At 52.2% G+C, this 25928-nt stretch overlaps 8 protein-coding genes across 8 annotated transcripts; 5 read left to right on the top strand and 3 right to left on the bottom strand.

Moving 5' to 3' along the window:
* Positions 1 to 635: 635 nt before the first annotated feature.
* On the top strand, positions 636 to 2172 carry UCRPA7_4347 (putative 3-ketoacyl- thiolase protein; the record flags this gene model as incomplete). Its single annotated transcript, XM_007916903.1, has 4 exons — positions 636 to 700; positions 871 to 1051; positions 1110 to 1686; positions 1748 to 2172. The coding sequence occupies 4 exons, from the start codon at positions 636 to 638 to the stop codon at positions 2170 to 2172; spliced, it is 1248 nt and encodes a 415-aa protein (XP_007915094.1).
* A 445-nt stretch (positions 2173 to 2617) lies between these two features.
* UCRPA7_4346 (hypothetical protein) lies at positions 2618 to 3712 on the bottom strand (the record flags this gene model as incomplete). The annotated part of the gene is made up of 1 exon (XM_007916900.1): positions 2618 to 3712. The coding sequence occupies one exon, from the start codon at positions 3710 to 3712 to the stop codon at positions 2618 to 2620; it is 1095 nt and encodes a 364-aa protein (XP_007915091.1).
* A 945-nt stretch (positions 3713 to 4657) lies between these two features.
* On the bottom strand, positions 4658 to 5800 carry UCRPA7_4345 (putative acetylxylan esterase 2 protein; the record flags this gene model as incomplete). The annotated part of the gene is made up of 4 exons (XM_007916898.1): positions 4658 to 5032; positions 5097 to 5176; positions 5246 to 5339; positions 5429 to 5800. The coding sequence occupies 4 exons, from the start codon at positions 5798 to 5800 to the stop codon at positions 4658 to 4660; spliced, it is 921 nt and encodes a 306-aa protein (XP_007915089.1).
* A 1946-nt stretch (positions 5801 to 7746) lies between these two features.
* UCRPA7_4344 (putative sam-dependent methyltransferase protein) lies at positions 7747 to 8628 on the top strand (the record flags this gene model as incomplete). The annotated part of the gene is made up of 1 exon (XM_007916899.1): positions 7747 to 8628. The coding sequence occupies one exon, from the start codon at positions 7747 to 7749 to the stop codon at positions 8626 to 8628; it is 882 nt and encodes a 293-aa protein (XP_007915090.1).
* An 893-nt stretch (positions 8629 to 9521) lies between these two features.
* Positions 9522 to 11116, bottom strand: UCRPA7_4343 (putative phosphatidate cytidylyltransferase protein; the record flags this gene model as incomplete). The annotated part of the gene is made up of 3 exons (XM_007916902.1): positions 9522 to 10342; positions 10482 to 10857; positions 10958 to 11116. The coding sequence occupies 3 exons, from the start codon at positions 11114 to 11116 to the stop codon at positions 9522 to 9524; spliced, it is 1356 nt and encodes a 451-aa protein (XP_007915093.1).
* A 2440-nt stretch (positions 11117 to 13556) lies between these two features.
* On the top strand, positions 13557 to 14315 carry UCRPA7_4342 (putative dna repair protein rad26 protein; the record flags this gene model as incomplete). Its single annotated transcript, XM_007916893.1, has 1 exon — positions 13557 to 14315. The coding sequence occupies one exon, from the start codon at positions 13557 to 13559 to the stop codon at positions 14313 to 14315; it is 759 nt and encodes a 252-aa protein (XP_007915084.1).
* A 3091-nt stretch (positions 14316 to 17406) lies between these two features.
* UCRPA7_4341 (putative glycosyl hydrolase protein) lies at positions 17407 to 18384 on the top strand (the record flags this gene model as incomplete). The annotated part of the gene is made up of 1 exon (XM_007916896.1): positions 17407 to 18384. One exon carries the CDS (start codon positions 17407 to 17409, stop codon positions 18382 to 18384), a length of 978 nt encoding a protein of 325 aa, XP_007915087.1.
* Positions 18385 to 22043: 3659 nt separating this feature from the next.
* On the top strand, positions 22044 to 24222 carry UCRPA7_4340 (putative sulfate transporter protein; the record flags this gene model as incomplete). Its single annotated transcript, XM_007916901.1, has 4 exons — positions 22044 to 22099; positions 22182 to 22814; positions 22869 to 23382; positions 23479 to 24222. 4 exons carry the CDS (start codon positions 22044 to 22046, stop codon positions 24220 to 24222), a joined length of 1947 nt encoding a protein of 648 aa, XP_007915092.1.
* Positions 24223 to 25928: the final 1706 nt, after the last annotated feature.

The following is a 25928-nucleotide window of genomic DNA, read 5'->3' as shown; positions in this document are numbered from 1 at the left end:
CAAGTCAGTTTCTACTGTGCCATCCACTGAGAAATCAATCGCCGCGATCTAGAAATAGGAGGGCGAGATCTGACCCTACCACATTAGCGGACACCGGGCGGAGGATGAAGTGACCACCGCGCTCAACGGTTTTCGGCAAGCGTCTCCTACTGTTAAGCTATTATGCTGCTCCACATCCTCAATCAGTGGCCTGAGTGCGGAAAGCTGTTAATTCTCTAACGTGGCCAAACTCCACCAATCCAGCGAAGTGGTCTGCTCCCCGCATTGATGTGCTGTGGTCAAAGGTCTCATTAAGTATTAGTCTAGTGCTGCTGCTTAGGTACTGTACAGTCTATACAGATAAGCCGGGGCGGAACCTATCACTCATCGGTTCCTCCGCAATTGACTAGAGTAGACAGGAGTACTGTGGTGGTTGGATATGCCGCCACATTAGCCCGGCATTGCCAGCCCATTGCCTCGTGCCTCGGCAATCGTCGCCCCCACAAGCTTTCGATGGCCGAATATAGGCGTCGGGGCAATTACTTGCTCCCGGATGACCTCAATCCTTAAAGATCCAGTCGTGGACATCCAGCTGGAGTAGGCTTTCCTGATCATCCCCTCTTCAACCAAGACTTTGCGTCGATCCCACCGTCAAGATGGCTGTAGAAAGACTGGGCTCCATCCTCAAACATCTCACCCCCGGAGGGGCTGTCAATTCCATGTAAGCAGCTAGAATGCGCCCTTCTCGCTCCCGACTTGCTCGCGCGCAGTCTCGCTAGCATCTTGTTTGTCTTAGTCTGTACGAGATCTGGTAGAGGTTCAAACAACACACATAATGCGAGATCGTCACCCTCGATGCTTCTCCGATGATTGCTGACACGGCTTGTCTAGAACCGCTAAGAACGCCGACGACATTGTCATCACGCTAGCCATCCGTACGCCGCTTGCGAAAGCCAAGAAGGGAGGCTTCAAGGACACGAGTCTCGAATACTTGGTGTACGCCCTCTTGAAGGAGGTCAAGGAGCGCTGTGGCATAGATCCTGCGCTGGTTGAGGATATCTGCCTTGGAAACGTACGTTGCAACACCCGGTTGTTGCTCGATATGTTGCTGACCAAGACTGTAATTACAGGTTTCCGATGGCAAAGCAGCCTACAAGCTCCGCGCTGCTGCCCTGTCCGCCGGCTTCCCCAATACTGCGGGCGCCTCCTCCGTGAATCGTTTCTGCTCGTCAGGCCTCAAGGCCACCGCCGACATTGCCCACCAGATTTCAAATGGCTCGATCGAGGTCGGCATTGCGATTGGCGCAGAGTCCATGACAGTTGGTGGAGATCGCCTTGACCAGCCATTCGATGAGGAGGTGACAAAGCACAGTCAAGAGTCTCGGGACTGCATGGAGGCCATGGGATGGACAAGTGAGAATGTCAGCCGAGACTTTGGCATCTCAAGAGAAGAAATGGACAAATACGCCGCTGAGAGCTTCCGACGAGCCGAGAGTGCCCAGAATGCCGGCTTGTTCGATGACGAGATTGTGCCGATCAAGACGAGAGTCAAGGGCCCGGACGGAGAGTGGAAGGAGGTCGTGCTGACCAAGGACGAGGGCATCCGACCAGGAACGACGGCCGAGGGCCTGGGCAAAATCAGGGCAGCGTTTCCCCAGTGGGGTACGACGACCACTGGTGGCAATGCCAGCCAAGTTACTGATGGAGGTATGTTTCCACCAGATCTGCCGGGAAGTTCTCTTGGAGCATGAGTGCTGACCATCTTTAGCTGCCGCCGTCCTGCTTATGAAGCGATCAACAGCCATCAAGCTCGGCCAACCTATCGTGGCCAAATATGTCGGCTCAACCGTGGCTGGCCTTGCACCCCGAATCATGGGTATCGGGCCATCGATCGCCATCCCCAAGCTTCTCGGACAATACAACCTCTCGCTGGACGACATTGACGTCGTGGAGGTCAATGAGGCCTTCGCTAGCATGGCAGTCTACTGTCGTGACAAACTGGCGCTCGACTGGGCCAAGATGAATCCCCGAGGAGGCGCCATTGCCCTTGGCCACCCGCTTGGTGCCACTGGTGCTAGGCAGATAGTCACCGGCTTAAGCGAGTGCCGAAGAACAGGCAAAAAGATCTTGTTGACGAGTATGTGTATCGGTACGGGGCAAGGCATGGCTGGCTTGTTTGTGAGCGAGCAGTAGATTTATGTCATATCACGATGTATTATCTTGAATGTGAACAAAATAAGTCTACCGTTTCCGAAGCGCACACTTGCTCGTAGGCCTCGATTGATCACAGGGCGTTTCTCCTATGCATGATGAATTGGGGGAAGCAAAGATATATTCGCGTATCACCTTTCACTGACTCGACTTAACTAGAAATCCTCTTGAGTGACCACGTGATGCTGGGTGTTTGACCGTGTACATTTGAAAGAGCCTCTGGGGCTCAAAGACCCATTATGGGTACAAGCAGGTTTCAACAACCCGACAGACCAAGTTCTATCATCCGTGATGTGGAGTGTATAGTACAGAAATTCGCCATCAACGTCTTCACACGTTTTGTCCATCGTCCTCCGGCCGCTCCACAGTACTGCTTTCCTAGCACTCACTTTTTGTAACAGCAGAATCTCGCAAGAGCTCTCCGCCATCAGATCATCTCATCATCTTCAGTCTCATCGCATGTAGCGCGGTCTGGAGAAAGATCATCTATGAGGGTCGTTCCATCAAGGTCTTCGTTGGTGCCGTCGCTCTCTGACACCAGCGACATCTCAACCTCGTCTGGTTCAAAGGCGTAGCGCATATCCTGGCACACTTTGCGATAAAAGACCACATTATCCTCGTCCTCCTCCAGCTTGCTAGGAGGCCATTTTGTCGTTACTTGAATGCCAGCATGTTCGAATGCAGTATGAATTCCGACAAGAAGTTGTACAACACCCTCCGGGCCGTTCTTCTGGACGTCGAAGTGTGGGATTTGGTCATCTGCAGCACCGAGCAACATCAGATGGCGAGCCACATGTATCGAGTAAAAGAATGTCCATTTACTCCATTCCTCCACATCGTTCTGCTTCCTGAATGCCTGGGCATCGAGATCGCCATTATGGACTTGGATGACGATTTTCATGTTGAATCCCCTGAGGTGACCTCCGAACAGGGATTGAGGGTCAAAGATCTTAGACCAAGCTTTGACGTTCGTACCATGGATATCTTCCTGCCATTTGGTAAAGACATGAAAGTAGGCGACGTTTTTGCCCTTTTGAACATGTATCATGCCCCACATGCATACATCTGACCCATCTTCCTGGTGGCGAAAGAAGATAGGAATGAGGAGGTGTTTGTAGTAGAGCTGGCCCGGGTAGACTCGACGCTTGGGTTGGAAGATCCCAGCAAGAGCTCGCTTGATTGTGTGGTCATCCGGCTCCACGGTGTATCCCAGGGAGTTCCAGTCTTGCTGAGCATCGAATTGAAGGATATGCCATTGTGGTACGGGCGGCCAGGTTAGATACGGCCAAATCGCTTTTTGCTGCTTAGGGCTGAGAAAGCTGCCCTCTGCCATTTCCCACAGGGCCGTGTACGCGCTTTGCAAGACGTCTCGTGCTTCCTTTCCTCTCTTGGAGCCTTTTCCGCGCTGCTTCATAAGGATGCGAGGCTCGACAATGTTTTGATTCGCGTCATCCTCGTCTTGTGATAGCAGCCTGCCGCTCGCTCCCTGGGGTGCGAGCTGCGAGGAGGCAGATTTGCCCATTTCCGCAACAGACGAAGAGGAAACGGCTTGGTAGCAGAGCTAGCTGTGAGCTTCGCTTCACGTTCCAAAGAACTTTGCTGGAAAGGAATACTGAGATAGCAAGACAGGCCAAACGCGTACGCTCCTAGACTGCGCAAGATGGAGCGGAGTGATGAAAGATGGGTGCTGGATGAGCGGCGGTTGCTTTTGAGAGGATGGTCAAGCCGATTGTTGATATGATAAGGGGCCTCACCCCTGAATCTCGATCTTCAGAACTGACTGAGGCTCAGGTGAGCTTGATGTGATGAAGGATAGCTGTATAGGATTTAAAGGTGCACCTTACGCGGTATGTGATTGAGTTCGGGACCTTTGACGGTTCACTTCTAGAAACGCCACTCGCTTTGACTTGTTGTTAGGGTGGGCTTTGTACTCTGCGTATTCAGCCGTGACGAGAAACAATATCTTGTTTGTTTAGTGTCGAGTTGAACTATGCACTGGGATAAAGGGGCGCTGTCATGCTGAAAGCCTACGATGCTCTAGTATCAAAGAAGAACAATGGATTGTTGAGCTCGATGGTGTCTCAGATCTGGGTGTTCAGTGAGAAATTGGACAAACCCTTGGCCCATGGCTGCACATGGCTGAGCAAAGCAGTGATGGGTGCTTCCTCTCGCAAGGGGAGATATACCTTGTGAACTCTCGAGTTTCGTGCCGGTATGGAGCATCCTTGTCTCGGAGTGATTGGTTGATCAACCTCCCTTTGATGCCGAGCAGATTAGGTGTGCAGGGAATTTGACTTCCTTATACAGTAATGATAGAAAAACCGTCATAACAAAGGATGTTTATCTCGGTATCAAATCTCCATGTGATTGTCGTTGAGGCTGTTCACGGGGCACTGGGCGAGTTCTGATGTTGAGCAGGTGGTGGAGGCGCTCCTCACATTCCCTCGCATTATATTGCATATTGCAGCTACGACATGAAAGCCCCTGGCCCTACTATGGAGACCAAAATAGCAAGAAGCACTGGCAAGGCAGGCACTGACACAGATGGTGCCTTTGAGTCTCCCGAGCCTGTCGAGTTACTGCCACCGCCAGAGGAGCCACCGCCATCTGTGCCATTGGACCCGGACCCAGACCCGGACCCAGATCCAGACTCAGATCCGGTCAGGGTCTCGTTGAACTTCTCAATGATGAAGTTGACCGCATCCATCGTGTAATTGGCAAAGTATGTGCCGTGCGTCTTGGTGTTGTTGCCACTGTCACAGTAGATGTCGCCGGTATCGCACCACGAGCGCATCTTGCTGGAATACGGGTCACAAGCAGAGTTATTCTGCCGCGGAAAGATCTGTGGCCATGTCAGCACCAGCCTTGTGGGATGCAGGCGATGGCAAAGAATAGCATCTTCTTACCCCGTTCCGTGTACTTGTGCCCTCGTTCCATGCAGCCCCGACGACATGACTAGGGTCGCCAAACAGCACGACGGCGATAACTTGACATGTTTAGCAGGTGATCATCTGGGTTGGGCCTATGCCGAGCTTTGTTGACATGTGTAACTCACTGTTGTCTTCATAAGAACTGGACAGGTCTGGTGTCAACTTGAAGTTCTTGCCATCATCCGTGCCACAGAGAGTGTCTGCGGTGACCTGGGCGCCCTACGGAAACAGAAGAGTCAATGCGAATCAATCCATAAGTGGCACACATGATGCAGTCCAGTCCAGTCCAGTCTTGCGCAGAATCGTACCTGAGAATACCCCAGCAGGGCGATTTTGGCCGACGGGCACAGGGCAATGTATGAAGTGAGCAAGTCTGTCAGAGCCTCGACGCCAGCGGCCTCGGAGGTTGAGTAGTTTGAGATTGTGGCGGGATATTCCAGCGGGACGACGACCGATCCCGAGATCTTGTCGCTGACATTGTTGGCGACGAGGCCGATGAGTCCCGCTCCGGCCGGCTCGAGGCTGCCTCTCGAAGCTATCATATGGATGCCGGTATTGCAAGTGGCGTTTGCGGTGGCATTTTGTGCCTGAGCCTGAGCCAGAGCCAGGCCAGCAAGGGAGGAGGACACTGCCGATATGCCGAGGAGGCTGAGGAGGCTAAGGAGGCTGAGGGGGCGCATCTTGTTATGTTATGCCGGACAGACTCACGTCTTTGCTCTGCTCCGGTCACAAGCCCCGAAAGGACATTCGATTTGAATACTGAATGTGAAGAGAGAGAGAAAGAGAGAGGAGAAAAGAGAGGAAAAGAGAAGAAAAGAGAGGCAGAAACAAGAAGGGAACTAGTACCTACCAACCTTAAGCTTAAGGTATACATGAGTCTAGCTCACACCCAGCAGCCCACTTAGAACTACAGGTACACATCTCAACCATGGCACTTGGTGAGTGACCTTATTAGGTACCGTACCGTACTGTGGTAGCCAAGGTACTAATTACCTATTGGGTTTGAATCACATGTGACGGGCTGTTTGACTGTCAATTCTTGGACGTCCCGCGGTAGGGAAAGGGAAAGGGAAAGGGAAAGGGAAAAGGAAGGAATGCTGCATACCGCATAGTAGGCCCCGGTAGGCCCCGGTAGGCCCCCGCCTCCGCCTCGGCTTGCCCCAAACGGGGAGCATTAGCGACGCTGGTGTCCGTTAGCTTGGCTAAGGTACGAATCTGCCCCCCCGGAAATCGCGGGGGACCAGTGACCAAGGACCACCTGTGTGACCACTACAGTGTACAACCGGCCCCCCCGCCCCCCCGCTAACGACTCTCAGGGAAGCTCATCCGACCAAGTCCAGCCAGCCAGCCAGTACATACCGCAGTACTCACCTACTACATAGTATACCTCACCACTATATGCAATGCCTACTATGTAAGTACAGGTAGAACACCCTGGACCCAGCACCGGATCGGCCGGCACTTGCCCATCTTGATCTTGATCTTGATCTTTAAAGAGGCTGGTTTCCGAGGGGGAGGGGAGGGTTAAGGTGGGCGTAGGTGTGTTACGTACACGTAAGAGGGTTCCAGGTTCCAGGTTCCAGGTTCCAGGTTCCAGGGATGTGGGTGGTAGATGATCCATACAAGATGGTGGAAAAGACTCGCAAACTTATCTATCTACAGATATACATATATATATCTGTAGATAGATAGATAGAGAGAGAGAGAGAGAGATTCCCGTTCTTTGACTGTTTGTCAGTCGTTGTATTGGCGCTTGCCTCCGCCAATTGTCATCACCGGCAAGGCTCGGTAGCCGGTGTAAGCACTCTAATCCGAGCCCTGGCATCTGCAATAACACTGCATATACATGTACTGTGCAATACCGGTACTACAGTGTATGTAGGTAGGTAGCGACCAACCCAAGATCCTGGTCTCTTCTGCCCTCGGGCATGGCATGGCATGGCGTAGTCTTGAGGAAGTCAAAATAGCCTCTGCGTGCTGGTCCTCTGGCAACAATGGCAAATGGCAAGGCTGCTTTCTCTCATGAGGCATCATGACAAGGGGGGGTCATTGATCTGGAACTACAACTCTTCAAGTTTCACCCGTCTACATACATAACAGTGCTGACTTTAATACGCAGCGGCGGAGGAGGCTGCGTATAGTTCGGTCTCTCTCTCTCTCTCTCATCAATCAATCAATGTGCCTGACTGACTCTACAATCTACAATCTTGCCTCGGAGACGAGACGCTTGAATTTCCAATGGAATTCCGTTTCCATGACCCGAGAGTGAACTCTTCCTGAACTCGTCCTGATTTGCGGCCATGGACAATAATTCCGACTCTTGGCATCTGAGTCACCAGCTTATTCTGATTCTGCATGTGCGAGGCTGCATCGATGAATCACTTCCAAGCTTATTACACAGCTACCGTAGTAGCACGCCAACCTGCGGAAATAGCTGCGACAAATCTGACGTCTCCAACCCCGACCTGCCTCTTTTGGCGGCAACCAATCACTGCAGTGAGTCACTCACACAATTCACATCTCTATAAGATCAGATCAGTGCAACTCAGAACACCAAGTCCCCAGGATCACAGGATCACAGGAGCACAGATGGGTCAAACAAGTCTCAGTCTCCAATCGACTCGACATGGCAGCAGAGACAGTGCCGGTGCTTTCCCTCGCAGCGGCCGGCAAGATCGCCGCATATTCAATCCAAGACTCTAAGCACCCAGAGATCGAACTCGCACAGGCCGAGCATCGCATTCGTCTGATCAATGTCTGGAACATCAAGCCTGGTAGCCGAGTGCTGGAGATTGGGTGCGGCCAGGGCAACTGCACAGCCGTGCTTGCTGAAGCGGTCGGTCCCGCCGGCCACGTCGACGCTATTGATCCTGCCCCGGGCGAATATGGTGCCCCTTTCACCCTGGCACAAGCCCAAGACCACATCTCGAAGAGCCAAGTCGGAGATCGCGTAACATGGCACCGAGCAGAGCCTGTTGACTTCCTGCAGTCGAGCCCCGCCACTTGGGACGTGGCCGTCCTGGCCCATTGTATCTGGTACTTCAAATCTGAGGACACCTTGAAGGGAATCTTGTCCACTCTGCACGGTATAGCTTCAAGAGTATGCCTGGCCGAGTATGCGCTTCAGGCGGGCCATGCGGCAGCTGTGCCGCATGTGCTTGCCGCCCTGGCTCGGGGGACGCTCGAGGCCCACAAGACACAAAGTACCCAAAACATCCAAACTCCCCTCAGTCCTGATGGCGTCAAACGCGCGGTCGAGGCAGCGGGGTGGAAGCTGCAATATGAAAAGGTGCTCACTCCGTCACCTGGCCTGCTCGATGGCTGCTGGGAAGTTGGCACAGTTGTAAGCTCGGATTTCGTCGAGGAAATCCAGCAAGGAATAGAAAGTCAGAGAGTCAAGATCATTCTGGAATCTGCAAGAGATGCGACCATTGCGGCAACCAATGCAGTAGGAGGCACCAAGAAGGTTCAGACAATGGATGTCTTTGTGGCCGCCTGGGGGACCTAGGGGTACTTTGATGAACAATCTCTTTGATGATCTACTGCGTCATCCAAATGAATGCAGCAGGATCCTGATAAATCATATTTGAGATAGCCAGAATAACGTTGGAAACAGTGATTTGTGTGCCAGTTTACTAGGTCGGAAACATGTAGATATAGACGCCCCATATTTAGCCCATTCACTGCTTGAGTGGTTCTCTACGATACGAATACCAAGTAGCAACCCGAGTTTAAAGTATCTATTGGCACAGAATCGCCTCCTGTGTGTCCAAGATGAAGGCTAAGCTAGCAATAGTAGACCGCTAGTGAGAAACATCGAGGCTCTTTACAGTAGTTTAACTTTGGAGCTTTCGAGATGGTCTATCATAAACTGAGATGAGCAGACATCTTTTTGAACAATAGGGATTGTTACTACAAGTGCGATCCCTCGACGAGAGAGGATAGACACTTGGTTGCCGTCTAAACAGCGCTGGCTGAGGGGGTATATCATACCAAACCAATCAGTCAAGTCAGACTTTTTCACCTTGTTTGATCCATCAATATCATCGTCCTTCCCCCAATCTCCCATCTGCTGATATGTAAATTAGGGCGTGGTATGCCATTACCATCCATGTATGTTTTCGCTCGGCTATTGCCACAATGTGATGTTTTCCGGCAAAACGAATTTGCCCGCCACGCGAGATGCTCATGCTTCTAAAGTGAGCAAGAGATAACTGCCCCATGTGGAGCAGAATCAGCCTGCTCCTGTTGTATTTTCTCACACAAATCCCATATAATTAGACAGATGCCCATCTCACCTCTTGGCGGGTAGGGCTGCATCAAGACATGACATGAGCTGAGGGAGGTTAGCACTGCGATATGATAGAGCCACATTATAAGTGACTTTGGGGGTGGGGGTGGTTAGGGGTTACTCACCTCCTCTCCGACTAGGCCTTGGTTGCCCAAATATCTGCTCATTCCCCGAATAAGCTCGACCTGCTCGTCGACAGTCAAGCCGGTGATGGCCATCTCCATGACACCACCAAGATTGAGCTTGTGGACAGCGATGAAGCTGTGATAATACATGTACGTAAAGAAGCCCATGATGAATTGACAATCCATGCGATCCGTCATACCTCCGTGACCGGGGATGGAGTGGCCGAAGTCCTTGATCTTGAATGTGCGCTTGAGACCAGAAGCGAAGAAGCCGCCGAAGGGCGCAATGAGAGAGGCAAACGTGGCGAAGATGAAGGTATGTAGCTGCATGGGCTCGATGGTGAGACTCGGCGTGGTGTTGGGCGGCAGGAAGAACAGGTCCGGTAGTGTGTACGTGTGGGGGAGGAAGACTGGGTTGGGGTCACAGGCGAGTCCGGTAAAGATGTTTGCGCCAAGGTCGGTGACGGGACAGATGAAGTATCCACTGCGCATCAAGAGGTTCGTCAGACCGAAGCCAAATATGACGGTCATGACCCAAGCGCCGACGAAGCCTTCGACGGTCTTCTTAGGGGAGAGCTTGATGAGCTGAGTGCGGCCGAAGGTGATGCCGACAATGTAGGCAAAGACATCATTGGTAATGACGAGAGCGGCGGGCAGGAAGAACCAGATCATGCCCTCGAAGACGTTATTCATGATGAAATGGGCCTGGACCACAATGAGATACAGGGCCATATGCGTCCAAGCGAACTGGGTGAACTGGAATTTGTAGTGGCCGGCCTGGAGTGAAGCGACAAAGAAAACGAATCCTGCGAGGAGACATGGTCAGTCAATATGAATCAAGAAATTGACGTCTGTTGCAGTTGTCAAGTGCATTAAAGAGTCGCTTTGCCTGACGAGGGCGACGGGGGGAGCGAGGGGAATCGCCTGGATGGGGATGTTACGCACCAATGATGTAGAGGATGAAGCTGATGAAGCGGTGGTGGGTGGCTAGAGGAAGCAGGACCTTGTCGACGAGGACGATATGCTTGAAGTAGTAGATGACGCTCTCGCCGTAGAGGAAGTACATGGTGGAGGCGAGCCAGTACCAGTTGAGGCTCTTTGTGGAGCGCAGCTGGCGTGCACGGCTGGGGACGTTGGCGATGGCGATGACCTCCTTGAAGGAGATGATCTGGATGATGGTTATGACGGCGAGGATGTAGAGATGGCCCATGAAGAGGGCGGCAAAGAACCCGCCGATCATGATGAACGTCCATATGCTCCGCGTTATAAAGTTCTGCTTCTTCTTCTCGTACTCGGCTCGCTGTTCTTCGGGGGTGGGTTTCTGCATGGTCGAAACCCGCGCGTCAGTGAGTGTTAATATATCAGGCCGCTCAGGACCGAGGGGGTTTCTGTAGGTAACTGAGAGGCAGAAGGCAACACACCTCTTCGATCTGGTCCATGGCAGCGGCGGCGGCGGACGACTTAGCCTTTGTGGGCGAGCCGTCCTCGCTGACGTCGCTGAAGCTGGAGCGACGGCCATCGGCCTTGTGGCCGTTGCTGGCCCTATGGGAGAACTTGACGTTTCTGCGCCCGTTGGCCATGATGAGAATCGAGGGGTGGTGGAATGTCGGAGACGAAGGGATCGAAGCAGTCGCGCGACGAGGATGACGAGGCTTTGGCTGGATGCGAGGAGGTGTAATGCGATACGATGTGATGCGATGCGATTCGGGGATCGTCGGGTCGGGTCAGTTCGGTGCAGGTGCAGGTGCAGGTGAATCAGGAGCTCTTTGCAGGCATTGCTGTCGAGTCCGTGTTCTGGAGAGATTGCGCGCGCGCAGAGCAGACGGGAATGCCGGAAAGAGGCGACAGACAGAGAGACAGACCGGTCGATTCTGACGATGAGGCGCCGAGGCGGATGTCGTTGACTTCGGTTCAGTGTCCCCGAGGAGTAATTAATTTCCTAGTCCTAGCTGGTGGTCGACAGCTGATCTAGATGATTGGGCGAAGGTGGCTTGGCTGGTGTTGTATGTTTAATGCTTGTGTGTGTTGGTGAGGTCTATACGTGGTCGGAGGGAGAGGAACGAGGCCAGGTAGAGGCCTGCAGGGTGGAGATGCTGCAAGATGATGAATGAATGAATGAATGTGTGTTGAATGTCTGTCTGTGATGTGGAGGAGATTTGATTGATTGATTGATTGATTGCTGCACTCCACTCGGTCACCTAATTCAATTCCTCTACACTAACTGAATTTTTGTCCCTCCCTCCCAAGGACTGTGTAATAACCTTGGAAGTGTCAATCAGATTGATAAGGTACCTAAGGTACCTAGATAGGTAATAACCTGGAAGCTCATAAGATAGTAAAGCTCCCTAGCACCTACCTACGTCAAAAGTGTGGCTCGGCGCCTCCCTCGCACCTTCTTCTCTTACTCTTCCCTTCCACTTTCCGCGCTTCCACTTTTCACTTCTTCGGCACGCCGGCGTGGCTCAGCTGCCCGAAGCTGCCCTACCTACCTTTACTTTACCGAGCTTACCTAATACTCGCAAGCATCGTCATCATCATCATCACTGAACTTACTCCATGTTAATATAACAAAGGTATCCTTTTCATTCCAGGTTCTTCTGCATTTCCCATCATACGTGTACATCCGATCATTCTACCATTTGTTCTCCGGGTGTTCCGGAGGAGGTAAATGGGTATCTAGGTAGACCGGACTCTCCGCTAAGGTCCATAGGTACGTGTATGTACATTGTCGTGCCCGTGGTAGGTTGGTAAAGAAACGTGGGGGCAGTCCATGGGATACCTCATAACGCCCCTTGTCTTCTGTTAATACCTAGTATAGGCGGTCCGGAGGTCTGCCTTTGCTTGTCTGTCGCTTTCAAATATACTCAGATCCAGCGCTTTCACATGCTTGGGTATCTACATGGTGGTGCTTGGTGGTCGATCACGTAGGTAAGATACGTAGGTATTTACTTACAATTGGCTATAGATGCCCTAAGGAATATCTTGCCAAAGCTAAGGAGAATTCTATGCATCAGTCAATGGCATGTCCAATTAATGATCCGGCGATGTATGTTATAAAGTTCCTACGTTGTTAGGTGGACCAACCTAACAGGTGCCTTGGGTAGATCCCTTGGAAGTGATGCTTAGGTAAGACGACATGGACTTTAAGTACTGCCTGCGAACAAGACGCGGTTTCTGGCCAGCAATCGACGCGAGTCCCGATACGGACCTTTTCTAGGTAGCTTCAATCCCCACGTGGATGGCCTGCTCTCATACATAGTAAACTCGTGCTTTGCTCGGCCTTTTGGTATTCTCATCTCACGCCGCCGGATAGCTGAGCCTGTGCTTAAGCCTCTGTTGCGAGGCAGCAGCTTGCTACCTTGGCTACTCGATTGGCGCTTTGATGCGGCAACTCGGCCTTTTCCCATGGCGACCACCAACAACGACGCGACCCCAAGGTAGCGAACGACGGCGACGATGACTATGATGATCATGGACGACTTCTCTGACGACGGCTTCGATGACCTCAACGACAACATCCTACAGGAACTCGAGAACAATGCCATCCATTTCACTCAGGCACAAAAGCTTGTCCAGTCCCAGTTCCCGTCTCAAACTCCCGCTCCCGCCGCCGTTGCTGCCCCTCCACCATCCGCCCCTCTGCAGCCTTTCCAGACTGACGTCTCGGACTATAATAACTACAACTTCGAGGACGACGATCTAGATGATGCCGTTGTCATTGACGAACTCGCTCAGCTACCTCTGCGGCACCCGGCTGCCAGCACAGCCAACGACAAATCTCACACTCCGCAGCAACAACATCCCCATCATTCGCGGCCTCGACCCGCTCCAGGGCAAACGGCATGGAATCCCCTTCGACCTGCTCCGCCGTCCGCATCCTTCTCCTCGCACGCGCGGCACCCAGCGCCCTCCCATCCTGCTCCCTCTGCCATTGGCGGACCTTATCCTTCTCAACGCCTTCCGGGCAATCTCCCACAACCTCGAGGCCGTCATGGGCAAGTCCCGACCAACTCACAACATATGCGGCCCCCTCCGCCTCCGCCCCCCCCGATTCCTCGTCACTCGACCTACCTAGCAGGTCAGGCCCCGCCTCAGCCTTCTCAAACGGCTCTGCACAACCAGGGCGACTTGGTAGCTGCCCTGCAGGCCCGCGTCAATGCCCTCGAGGCCGAGCTTACCTCCTCAAAGGGAGAGGTGGCCATCGTTCGCTCCAAATATGACAAGTCTGTTACCACCCACGCAGCCGAGGTCGCCCGGCTGAAAAAGCAAAATGCCGAGGCCTTGTCCAAGCAAGAGCGTATGGTCGAGGCAGCCTTGGCCGCCGAGAAGAATGCTGCTACCGAGCTGCATTTTACCAAACAGGATCTGAAGGAGGAGCTTCAGAAGGCCAAGCGCGGCCGCAACCAGGGCGACGGCATGACCACACCAAAGAAGGCCAAGAGCGCCGGTTGGGGGAATGTGGCAGACGGCTTCGACGATATTGAGATCCTGCCTAGTCCTAGCAGAGCCCAAGGCGGCCCAAGAAGCAGAGGCAAGGGCACCATGAGCGGAGCTGTCGCACCCCCCATAGCGGAGCGCACGCCAACAAAGGGAAAAAGAAAACGCCCGATGGTGGACAGTCCAGTCATGGCTCTAGAAACTGAGGATGATGTGGTGATGGCTGACCAGTCATCGACGGCGCAGCTGGACCAGGTTGGTGCTCACCAGTCGTCCAGCGGACTACCCTACGATGTGAGCAACAAGCGCCCCCTCCCCCCTAATCCCAATATCATAGGCTAACGTAACATCCCTCTTAGTTCCTCAAGCTTGCCCTCGACCATAGCGCATTCCATGGTCGTCCCCTGACTTTTGATCTCTTCGCGCGGTACTCCTTCCCCTCTAATCCATCGCAGTCACTTGCGTCGATGATCTTCCAAAAGCTGCCCTTCCTAGGCAGTCCCCAGGATCCAATGCGCCTTCTTGTTGATTTTTGCGAACTGGTGCTAGATCTTTGGTCACAGTGCCTCACGGAGAAATATCACGAGCCAATCTTTGACCTCACAGCCTTAGTATCGTTCATCCTCCAGTTGAACACCGTCTACGTGGCGCCCTGTGTTATAGCAACCTTGGTACCTATAATACAGGCGACTATCTACCTGGTCGGAGTGCCGAGGTTCAACAGCCTAGATGGGGACCTCTCAAGCCACTCGGATCCCGCAGTGCGGCAGCTGTATCTTGACATTGACGTGGAAGGAGCCATGCAGCTGCTCTATCTGTCTGCTCTAGGTTGCATGACGGCTCCTCAGAGCAGCGAGAAAGAAGATGGTGCTACTGCCTCAGGGTCTTTGCAAACAATGTTCTGGAAGCTCGTGCAAGTCGACTTCGTCCTTATGATGCTCTCGCCTAAACAACCGTCTGAAGATTTCCTAGGAATCCTCAGTCTCTTGTGCACGTCGTGTCTTGAGGAGTCTATTGGACCTATCAGCAGTGACTCGGCTCAGGACGCAGCACTGATCGCTAGAACTCTCATTGACAGAATGTCCTATCAGCTGAATGATCCACCACGCTGGAACATGTCTAGTGCTGCTTCCCGAGGCAAAGGCAAAACGCCATCCGCTTCCTTCAGCCACAAGCAGTGCGTCTCCAGGCTCGCCATTCTGAGGACATTCATGTCATTTGCACAGTCTCCCTTCGGCGCTTTCCAACTGGCATCGAGTGATGTAGCAATCCCGCGGCTCGTAGCGGTGCTCTCTGGAGCGATCGATGCCCTATACGACTTAGATAGCTCATCTTCCATACCCTTGATCATGGCAAATCCTACAGCCGAAGATGATTCAAAACAGGCACAACATCCGAAAGTCACGACGGATGACCCAGAACAGACGCAAGACCAGACAGTCAATGAGGAACGGTCAGCAGAACAAGTCGAGCAGCAGACGGGGGGCTTTCCCGCCCTCATCACCCAAGTAGAACCGGATCCCACGTCCCTTGTATTAAAAATTATCTCATCGACCACCCTTCTTCTACATACCCTCATAACCGACCCTGCAACATCATCACATGCTAACATAGCTGTGAAGTTAGCTGCATCTCATGGGGGTGCTCAACGTTATCAGATCGCACTTGCTCGTCTCAATTTTGCCGAGGAGGACTTGGTTCTTGAGGCTGGGATCGACGCTGATACAGGAGAGAGGGCCAACGAATTATTAGAATTGTTTGTCACGCCTGATGACGGCGAAGGCGTGGTAGAGGTATTTGGCCTTTGAATTTTGTCAGCATCTTCAACCCGTGTTGCATCAGCCATATAGCCCCTCCCGAAGTGCTCTTCTAGCTGGTCGGTCAATTTGGCGGCATTCGCATGCCATTAGCAATGTTCGAGGTAGTACTACACATCTGTCAAAAGCTCTAGCAGTCTTGGCGACGTGTAGTCATTATTTCCACACGAGCGAGCGCACTGAGTTGGCATTCACGCTTTCAGAGTTATCTCCGCAAGAAGTCCAGGCAGGTGAGGAGATACGCCCAAATTGCAATCACTATCAACAAGACACTATGTGCTGTCATCTGGCACCGCGCCGAATCGACGCCCTTCCGCAGCCCAATCCTCGGGCTGGCCAAGCATGCTGCTTCTGGGTACAGCCATGAACATCGAAAATCACTGCAAAGCAGTCGTCGACAAAGTGGCCTTTGCCGGTCTCAATCAGTGCACAGGCTTCTACAGGGCTCGAGCTGCGATAAGCTCGCTAAAGCCAACAAGTCATCTCAAGACGACAACGATATCCATCAGATTACGAAAATATAATGACTGTTATGTATACTATACGTGCTTCGACTCTAGAACAAAATAGATTCACAACCTTGATCTTCCTGATTCGAGACACCTACAACTCACTTCCCGTTCAGAGGCTTTTGCATATCATACCTCGGCGCCGGCGCAGCATTTGGCCTGGCTTGTCAGGAAGCGTTTGGATTTTTTGTAGAAAAACATCGTATCCGCCCTCGGTGAATTACTCGAGGGCTATGACGGCAATGTCTGTGAAAATTACAAGTAGAAGTAGTATTATGCGAAGGCTGGTAACACAAATGCTTTGCACATGCTCAAAACTCGACTGAAGATAGTTTCTTAGCATTGAGTGGCAAAGTTGCCGAATGCCCTAGATGTTATTTCCTGATGAAGCCATCATAAGCTGACTAGGCAGGCAGGAATACAGTTGTGATTGCTTTCTGTTTATCTGAATAGATCCCACTAGTCATACAAGGGCAATTGGATGTTGTTGTGGCTGCATCGAAAATAGGCAATATCCCAGCGGATTTCTGAACTATAGCATGACAGTCGCTTCATATCAGGTAGCACACAGGATTATCGTCATTTCCCTATTCACACCTTGATTCTTGTCGCTGATTGGAAGAGCACTAGGCAGGGGTTCAGTGAGACCTTGTCTATATGCGGGCCGGGAGGTAAGACATAACGACGATAAACCATGGGACCTATGAAAGACCCTTACCACCTAATGCCGTGGAACGGCGCCACGTTGCCTGCATGTCAACACAGTAACACTGTAACATCGGAGAAAGCAAGTTTGGTGGGTTCCTTGCTTTCCACCAAGGTATCTGATATATTTACCTCTTGCCATATCAACACTCCGTCCGTGGAATATAAAAAGAGCGGCACCTCATCCTCACTCTGGCCTTTCGCGATGACGCGTTTACTCACTCACGGTTCGCGAGTTCACAAGTCGGGAATTTCTCGCACCTAAATCATTCTTTGCCCATCATGCGTCGCATTCTAGTCGGCGTGCTTCAGGTCTTGGCTGCCTTTTGCACATGTGTCGCTGCCAGTGACAATGGGACTGCTGGAATTTCTTACAAAACCGCCCACGCGGCTGTCGATGCAATGAACGGCTACTACAACTTGACAGATGGAAGATGGTCGACTGTTGACGCATGGTGGCTCACAGGAAACGCGCTGCAGGCCATCTTGGATTTCATGTACAAAACGGGTAATCGGCAGTACATGGACATGGTCCTGAACACGATCGAAAAGCAGAAAGAGCCTCTGCCATGGTATCCTGAAGGAGGAGGTATATTTCGAAGTGACTCGACAGATGATACGGGCTGGTGGGCGTTGGCCATGGTACGCGCTTTCGACCTCACCGGTAACCAAAGATACCTGGACTACGCCATCTTGGACGAGGAGTACATCTACAGTTATTGGAACACCAGCAGCTGCGGTGGAGGTGTTCCTTGGCAGATACCGACGCGAAGCTACAAGAATGCGATCAGCAATGAGTTACATATCAAGCTAGCCGCGTCGATACACAACCGCATTCCAGGGGACAGGATATATTTAGAGCGGGCCCTGCAGGCTTGGGAGTGGTTCAGGGGCTCCGGAATGATCAATGCAGATCATCTAATCAACGACGGCCTCGCAGAGTCTAATGGGACTTGCTTTAATAACGGCCAGACCACTTGGACGTATAACCAGGGTGTCATCCTCGGCGGGCTGACCGAGCTGTTTCGCGCTGTGGGGGAGCCGTCGTATCTGGCCGAGGCAAGGGAGATTGCGGATGCAGTAATATCCAGCGAAACACTCTCGCCGAACGGCGTCCTCACCGAGCCATGCGATCCAGCGATCGGCTGTAACGCCGACCAGGCCAATTTCAAGGGAATATTTGCTCGGAACCTCGCCGAGCTCGACGCAGTGCTGGCCGATCACCCATATCATTCTTATTTGGTGACCAATGCCAGGACCATGGTCCAGAACGACCGTAATGCGACAGACTACTATGGTATAGATTGGAGGGGGCCAATTATGAATTCTACACTCGGGTCACAGATCTCGGCGGTGAGCCTTCTCAGCACTGTCATCTAATCTGGATAGCGCACGCTAGGACACAGCGAGATACCCTTTAGGCAAGCTTGGGGTTAACGCTTGGCATGGCAAGAGTTAGTAATTGTCTAGACTCTTAAATATGGCCTTTTGTGACAGGATTGTTCGAAAAAGCCAATGTTATCATAGCAGTATAATGGCACTCGTCGCAGGATTATAGGGACACCAGGTGAATGTCAGGAGCCCGGCCGAATTTATTATTTAGAAGGCATTTAAGATACGGTTGTCTATAGACGATACGATCAGAACTATTTCCAAGAGCCAACGGCTAATACATATGTCACACCTGTCCAATCACCGCAAGCCTGGTAGCGAGTTGATGAAGAAACGAGTCAGTTGGAGCCGAAAGTCAATGCTATCTGAAAGAGTCTAGAAACTCAGTCCAAGTTACGCATCATGACGCAGACGTTTCCGCAACTACCAGATCAAGTTCGTGAACAGCCGATCGAACAACGTCCATGGCATCGCCCTGGTCTTCAATGAACTGGGTGGCTTCAAAGAGATGCGGCTGGCCTTTTGCAATACAGAGTTCCGCCTTTTCAGAACCCAGACACTCTGCTGCATGCACAGTAACATCCATGTCTACGTCGGTGTCGGCATCTCCTTGTATGAACACAGTTTTAGGCCATGTGCTGAGCTTCTCACTGTCGGAGTCTTGCCTGGCCCATTCAAATCCTGGATCAACAGAACCCACTAATGATGGAAATTCATTCTTGTAGAGAAAGTAGTCGTATAAGCAGCCACGGGACAGTTCACCTTCAGGGCTATCCTCGGGTGATGGTTTCGGGCGCACATAATCGGGCTTCTTGGCGCCGGTTGAAGTGATCATTCCAGGCGAGAAGACCATGCCATCGGATTCAGGCTGAACGCCTACGGAGACAGATTCGTCCAGATATTTCTGCAACTGCTCTTTCCTGAATGGTTCGGGGGTAATGAGTGTCGATGAATTGAAAAAGGGGTGTTGGTACGTCGAAATGCCGGTTATGCATAGAAGAGCAATAGGGGGTGGCTTGACATGATGTGCTATTAGAACAGCTACAGAAAACCCTAGATAATGCGATACGAGCGTCAGTCGATTGGTTATGGAGGGTAGCATATTGCATATGCAACTGGGCCATGTGAACGAGGAATCTCAAATAGATACAAGCCAGTGTGTCCACGGAGTAACTGACCTGCGCTGGCGCCAGCAACAATTACCCTCCTTGTTGACGAACCGCTCAATTCCTTTGCAAAATGGTATGCAGCTCGGGCATCTTGAAGTAACCCCGACCCGTCCACCTGAGGAAGCAAGCGGTAGCTAGCAGACAGAAGCGGCCACTGGCGTTGAATGCAAACCTGACATGTAACTTGTTAGACGTAGTTCACCAGGTCATTGTGGACGGTGGTCATGAAAAGAATTTTCTCCTCAAGAATCGCCCAAATGTACTCTCAAGTCCAATTTCGCTCCTCAGAGTGCCTATGTACTTACTTGAACAAGCCAAGGCGGTATGCAGGTTCGCGCGCCGCCCACCAGACCGCCGGCATGGAAGAAAAGCACGACAGGGTTACTATTGGGCTCGTCCCCGCTGCTGTAGACATCGCATTCGAGCGGAATGTCATGCGTGGCGTAGACAAATGTCTTGCGAGGCATGTTGCTGGGGGGCACACCAACTAGACCTCAGGAAGAAGGACGGTGTAATATGTCAATCTGGAGGGTTGGCGTCGGTAATATATGTACCGCCTTGCGCGAGAGGAGTTGGCACTTAAAAGATTGCAATCACAAGCTTTCTGAAGTCAAGTTCTGGTAAAGTGACAGGACGAGAGAGTGAGATTGAAGAGGGCAGAGGTTTCATGGGCAGAGACTATAAGAAAGAGAAGTGGAGGGGGCCATGGATTTAATACCTGAGTAGAATCCTGATGCCTGCTACGTCGATACTAGGTATGCAGCAGTGAGATAAGGAAAAGCACTGCAGTCCAGCTCCAGTGGTCTGCCAGTACACATGTACCACCATCGTCTTCCCTGCGTCATCAGCTCTGCCTGGCTGGGTACGAGTCAAGGCTGAGCATCCGGGCTGAGGGTTGGCCCGTCTTACCAGGTGGTTCCCCATGACAACCATGTTAGGGTCAAGGTAGTCCTTGAGGTTGCTCGAGGCCTTGAGAAAGATGAGAAGGAGAATCATATCAGTAGACACCAAATATTGAAGTGATTATCTGCATCTATTCAGCTTTGAAGAGCTGTTCTGTCAATAATAGGGTCCAGATCAGGGAACTAACACATGACCCAAGCGATGCCCTTCCTCTCGCGAGAACCCCACGAGAGCACGTGAGATGCGGGGCTAACGTTCATACCCCGCTCTGGGCCTGCCTCATAAGGATTAGCGCCGTACCTTGGAGCCTAGCGTCCGCCTTTCGGGCCTTGGCAGATTTCGATACCTTGGCGCAATGCGGTACATAGGTACATAGGTACAGCTTATGTCACCGTACAGCCGACAAATGAGAGGCCTGACATTTGGCGTGTGCTGCTCTCCACCTGCAGCTTGGGGCGTCTCCCTGCCTTCATTTCCAAGGCAAGCAGGCAAGGCCTTCTACCAACCCCATCTGCATTGCCTATGCCTGCCTTAAGTTCGCAGAAATAGGGAAAGGGACTTGCTTTGGCTTGCATATTCATCGTCGGTTTGCGTCTCGCAACTTGAAGAGAGGCTCAGCTTAGCATTCCTTCGAAATCTCTCTGCGCACCATCTGCCACGGCCCAATCAGCAAGTCTGACGGAAAGGCGCCTTGGCAACTCGATGGGTCCAGCCCCAGACAGATGCAGCCTCTAATATATCTATCGTCCTTGACCTCTTTTACCTGCAGTAGCTGTAGGTAAGCTTATGCCCGCAGTCCCAGTACCTCGAGCCCCGGCCCGGCTCCGGTCCCCGGCTCTCGGGTCCCCGTCCCTGTTCCATTCCCACCCTCTCCAATCCCACTTTCTTTCCGGCCGGTTTCCCAGTTTCTCCGTGGGCCTTCGTCACGAGCATTGCATTGCTGACTCCCCAGAAAGAAGTCTAGCACATCTATCCTCGACACGCTTGCTCCCCCACCTCCACATGCATCCACGAGCCTTGACCGTGCGATAGACGACAACCATGGCCGGCGGCCCCCGACCCTCCATTACGGGCCGCTCAAGCACGTCTGGCCATGCGCCCTCGACACCGAGCGGTCTACGGCAGACCTTTACACTGACCAGCCCTGTTGCGTCTCCCGAAACCCTCGTTAACGACACCCCCGACAGCCCTGATAGTCTCGACCGCTCCCCGAAATCGTCTCCTGTCCGTACCCACATCAACGACCCTTCTTCTATGTCCGACCTGTCCCTCGATCTGGCTGGCCCCTCCGCGCGCAATCAATCTTCTGCTGCGCCAACAGAGTCAACATCACTGCTCCGGGGGGTGGTAGATATGCGGGAGCATGTACACGATGGTCCCTGCAATCACGGCACCTTCTCCCCTCGACCGTCGAGCCCAACACAGAGTGTAGATGGCACCGATGGTGCCAGGAGCCCATCACCAGGGGCTTCCTCCGAGAGCTCCTTGCCCACCATCAACGGCGTTCTGGCTGCCGTGACCGGGAATCGGCACGACTGGAAGAGGAAGTGGGCATCCAGAATAAAGAGTAAAAAGATGAGTACCTCAAGTGCTCTCGCGGAACGCCACGGCCTCAAGGATAGCACCATCATGTGAGTTGTCTCCATTCGCCCAACAGCGGCCCTTGAAAATACCGGCTTGTCATGCCAAGGCTGAACTTCTATTTCTTGTTAGGTATATATCCTACTATGTGCCCTCCGTTGTTTGGATGCGCGAGTACAAGTGGTCCTATCTTAAGGGCGACTTCATTGCTGCTCTAACCGTTGCGGGCATGTATTTGCCCATGGCTCTGTCGCTTGCCGATAACCTGGCCCATGTACCGGCCATCAACGGCCTCTATTCCTTCGTCTTCAATCCTCTCCTGTACGCCATCCTAGGCAGCGCACCGCAAATGGTAGTCGGCCCCGAGGCTGCAGGTTCTTTGCTGGTCGGCACGGTCGTCAAATCAAGTGTCGACCTTGGTCGGGGTGAGGACGACGATGCCGTCCTCCATGCCAAGATATGCGGCGTGGTGACCGGCATGGCTGGTGCTACCGTCTTGCTCGCCGGACTCGCCCGCTTGGGCTTCCTCGATAGTGTCCTCTCTCGGCCATTCTTGCGCGGATTCATCTCAGCTATTGGCTTTGTGATCTTCGTGGACCAGCTAATTCCGGAGCTAGGACTCAGCTCTCTAGCTTCCAAGACGCCAGGTGTGGGCCATGGAAGCAGCGTCGACAAGTTGAAGTTCGTCTTCAACAACATCAGCCACGTCCACCGGCTTACCTTTGCGGTGGCCACGGCCAGTTTTGTCATCATTATGGTCTGCCGGTGAGTACTGGCGCGAATTGTTTCATGTGAAGACATAGTACTAATGTAGCGTAGAGAGATCAAACGCCGATTGCAGCCAAGGTATCCTGCGGTGGCATATGTCCCAGATCGCTTCATCGTTGTCGTTCTGTCTGCCATTCTCGCGTGGTCATTGGAGTGGGATCAGAAAGGCGTCGAGATCCTCGGGTCTGTCAAGGCCGCCTCCGGTCATGTGCTTACTTTTCGATGGCCTTTCCAGATATCTCACATGACTCACATCAGAGATGCTATGGGGACCTCCTTTCTTATCGCCCTACTTGGCTTTTTCGAGTCTTCCGTAGCGGCCAAGAGTCTAGGGGGAGACAAAACCTTCCCTAGCATTCAGCTTAGCCCTAATCGTGAGCTCGTCGCATTGGGTGCGGCCAACTTCGTCGGCGCCTGCTTCATGAGCCTCCCGGCCTTCGGTGGCTACGGAAGAAGCAAGGTGAACAAGTCCACAGGAGGCAAAACGCCCATGAGCTCAATCTTCCTTTCTCTCATCACATTGATCTCCATCTTCTTCGTGCTGCCATACTTCTACTACCTTCCGGTATGTGCTGTAACCCGTCCCGTCTTCACATAACATAGACAAACGATTGTGCTGGTGTCTCAGATTCTGTCACGCTCGATTACTAACCTTTTCCAGAAACCCGTGTTGTCCTCATTGATCAGTGTGGTAGCTTGGTCTTTAATCGAAGAAGCCCCTCATGATATAACCTTTTTTGCTCGTATTCGCGCCTGGCCAGAGCTTGCGCTGATGCTGATCATCGTTCTTGCCACGATCTTCTACTCGCTGAATCTTGGCATCGCCATTGGCATCGGTCTCTCTCTGCTACTCGTGATCCGCCACTCAACTCGACCGCGGATCCAAATTCTAGGGCGAATTCCTGGTACTCACCGCTTTGAAAATGCGGAAGAGCACCCTGATAGGCTAGAGTTTTTTGAAGGCTGCCTGATTGTGAAGATTCCTGAACCCTTGACGTTTGCGAATACCGGAGAGCTCAAAACTCGACTGCGCCGGTTAGAACTCTACGGCACAAGTCAAGCACACCCAGCATTGCCCCGATTGAGAAGAGAAGACTCCAATCGAAATGTCATTTTCGACATCCACGGTGTGACTTCCATGGATGGGTCCGGAACTCAAGTGTTAGAAGAAATAGTTCGTAGCTACATTGACAGGGGTGTTCGAGTGTTCTTCAGTCGCGGTCCGAACAAAGAACACCCAGTCTGGACTCTAATGCAGCGCAGTGGCATTGTGGATCTCGTTGGCGGAGAAGACTATTTCGTTGATGATGTACATGATGCCCTGAAGCTGACAGAGGCGGAAGAGGGCAGTGAACTCGGTGTTGATGCCGGTCTAAGAGGGAGGACGATGCCTATCCAGGAGTGATTCACTGATGGATTGTCATATGCTGTAGACTGCTGCTTGTAAAATGGCAATGGTAAGACGCCGTGTTCATCGAGGTTTGGTGGAGACTCGTTCGCATCTATACGGAGTTCTAAAACGGGAGTTGTGACTAGATCTAGCATCCTATATACATTTTTGGAGCATCAAAGTAATCAAGACAGAGCCAGGTATCTCTTAGATTGAAGCCATCGTCACGAAGGGATCGAGACTCGTGTTTCACCTTTGGTTCGTCCATTTCCTGTCTTAATCTCCGAGTCTCGGGTCGCGTCTAACCAGCCAAATTGCCCACGTAGCAGCAATCTCATTTAGAAAGAGAGCATTGGCAATCTTTTTGCAGCAAAATAGGTCCAGTAAAACAGGCTATTGTCTGATGAGGGCCAACCGACTAGGTCCCCTGTCAGAGCCGCCAACACCCAGTCACTGTAGAATGCAAATAGTATCGTAAGCATAAAGATTACAAGACCAAAGCTTGACAATAATACAGCAACCATGTTGGTGCAGCATCCGTCATCGTCATCGTCGCAGAGTGTTAGCCCACAAAGGGCGAATATACCCACGACAGCTGGTATACCACCACTAACCCCCGCGAAGACGTATGTGATTGTCCGCAGCTGCCAATTATCTCCAAAGTTGTTCTTCACAATATCCATAATGCCCGTGAACCCTACAATAGCTCCCAGGAAGTAGGGAACCGCCCACCAAAGAATACGGTGGAACTTCGGCTTGTGGGTCGATGCAAGCTCATCCTTGACTTGACGATGCAAAGATTGCAACTTCCACTCCTCGATGTCGAGATCAGAATCGTTTAAGCCGGATCTTTCGTAAAGCATTGGCGTATGATCTGCGCCAGCGTCATACCCTGCATAGTATGGCGTCACGCAGGGACTGGCAATCATCTTGTCATATGCTTGTGACTGAGTCCGACGCTCTGTTCGCAGTGATCGTACAGGAAGGCTTTTGATGAGACTAGCTGCATGAATTGACATGATTGACAGTGTGACAGACAGGACAAGCTTCCACACGGCAATGAGTATGAATTGCCAGCTGTTACGGCAACGGACCATAGTCAACACTGTCAGCGGCAGAGTGATTAAAAGACCGATAAATGCGATAATAAGGTTGAATGTTCTATGCTTCAGCCTCTTCCAGGGCATCAATGGATTGTGGCCGGTGGCGAGGCAGAGAACCGTGAAATAAGTGAGAGCGTGACTGGCAAAGCCGATCCCGCCAAAAGGCAGAGCATAACATTGTATCTGCTCTTTGATCGTTCCGCCGTTCTCGTAAGGAGGGTTCTCTAGCCACTCGACAATGTTGAAAGCCGAGGCTGTGGTGGGAAGTCCGAGTGTGAAGATCAGCAAGCAGCCGAGGATATTCGCCATTTGTGTTCAGGGGCGTGGTGGAGTTGCTGCTCCTTATTACAGGCTTCGATGTATTACACACTATTGCACGTCCACAAGATCACGAAGTTCAACGGCAATTTATACCCATGGAGAAAGAGGGAGCCGTCCGCGACTACGGTGACTATCGTCAACCGCGAGACGGGGCTATCGTGGTCAGGTTGTCTGAGACCAAACCGGCGCCCCCTTCCCCCAAAAAAAAGGCCATGTTCAGGTTGTGGCTGGACTGTAGGACAGCACCGCCCATCTGTCGGCTGAGTTGTTCCACTAACCAACCCGACGGTACCGGTA

Source organism: Phaeoacremonium minimum (genome assembly GCF_000392275.1).
Source record: "Phaeoacremonium minimum UCRPA7 unplaced genomic scaffold PA7_03_scaffold_332, whole genome shotgun sequence".
NCBI lineage: Eukaryota > Fungi > Ascomycota > Sordariomycetes > Togniniales > Togniniaceae > Phaeoacremonium > Phaeoacremonium minimum.
This window is presented reverse-complemented; position numbering and strand designations above follow the sequence as displayed.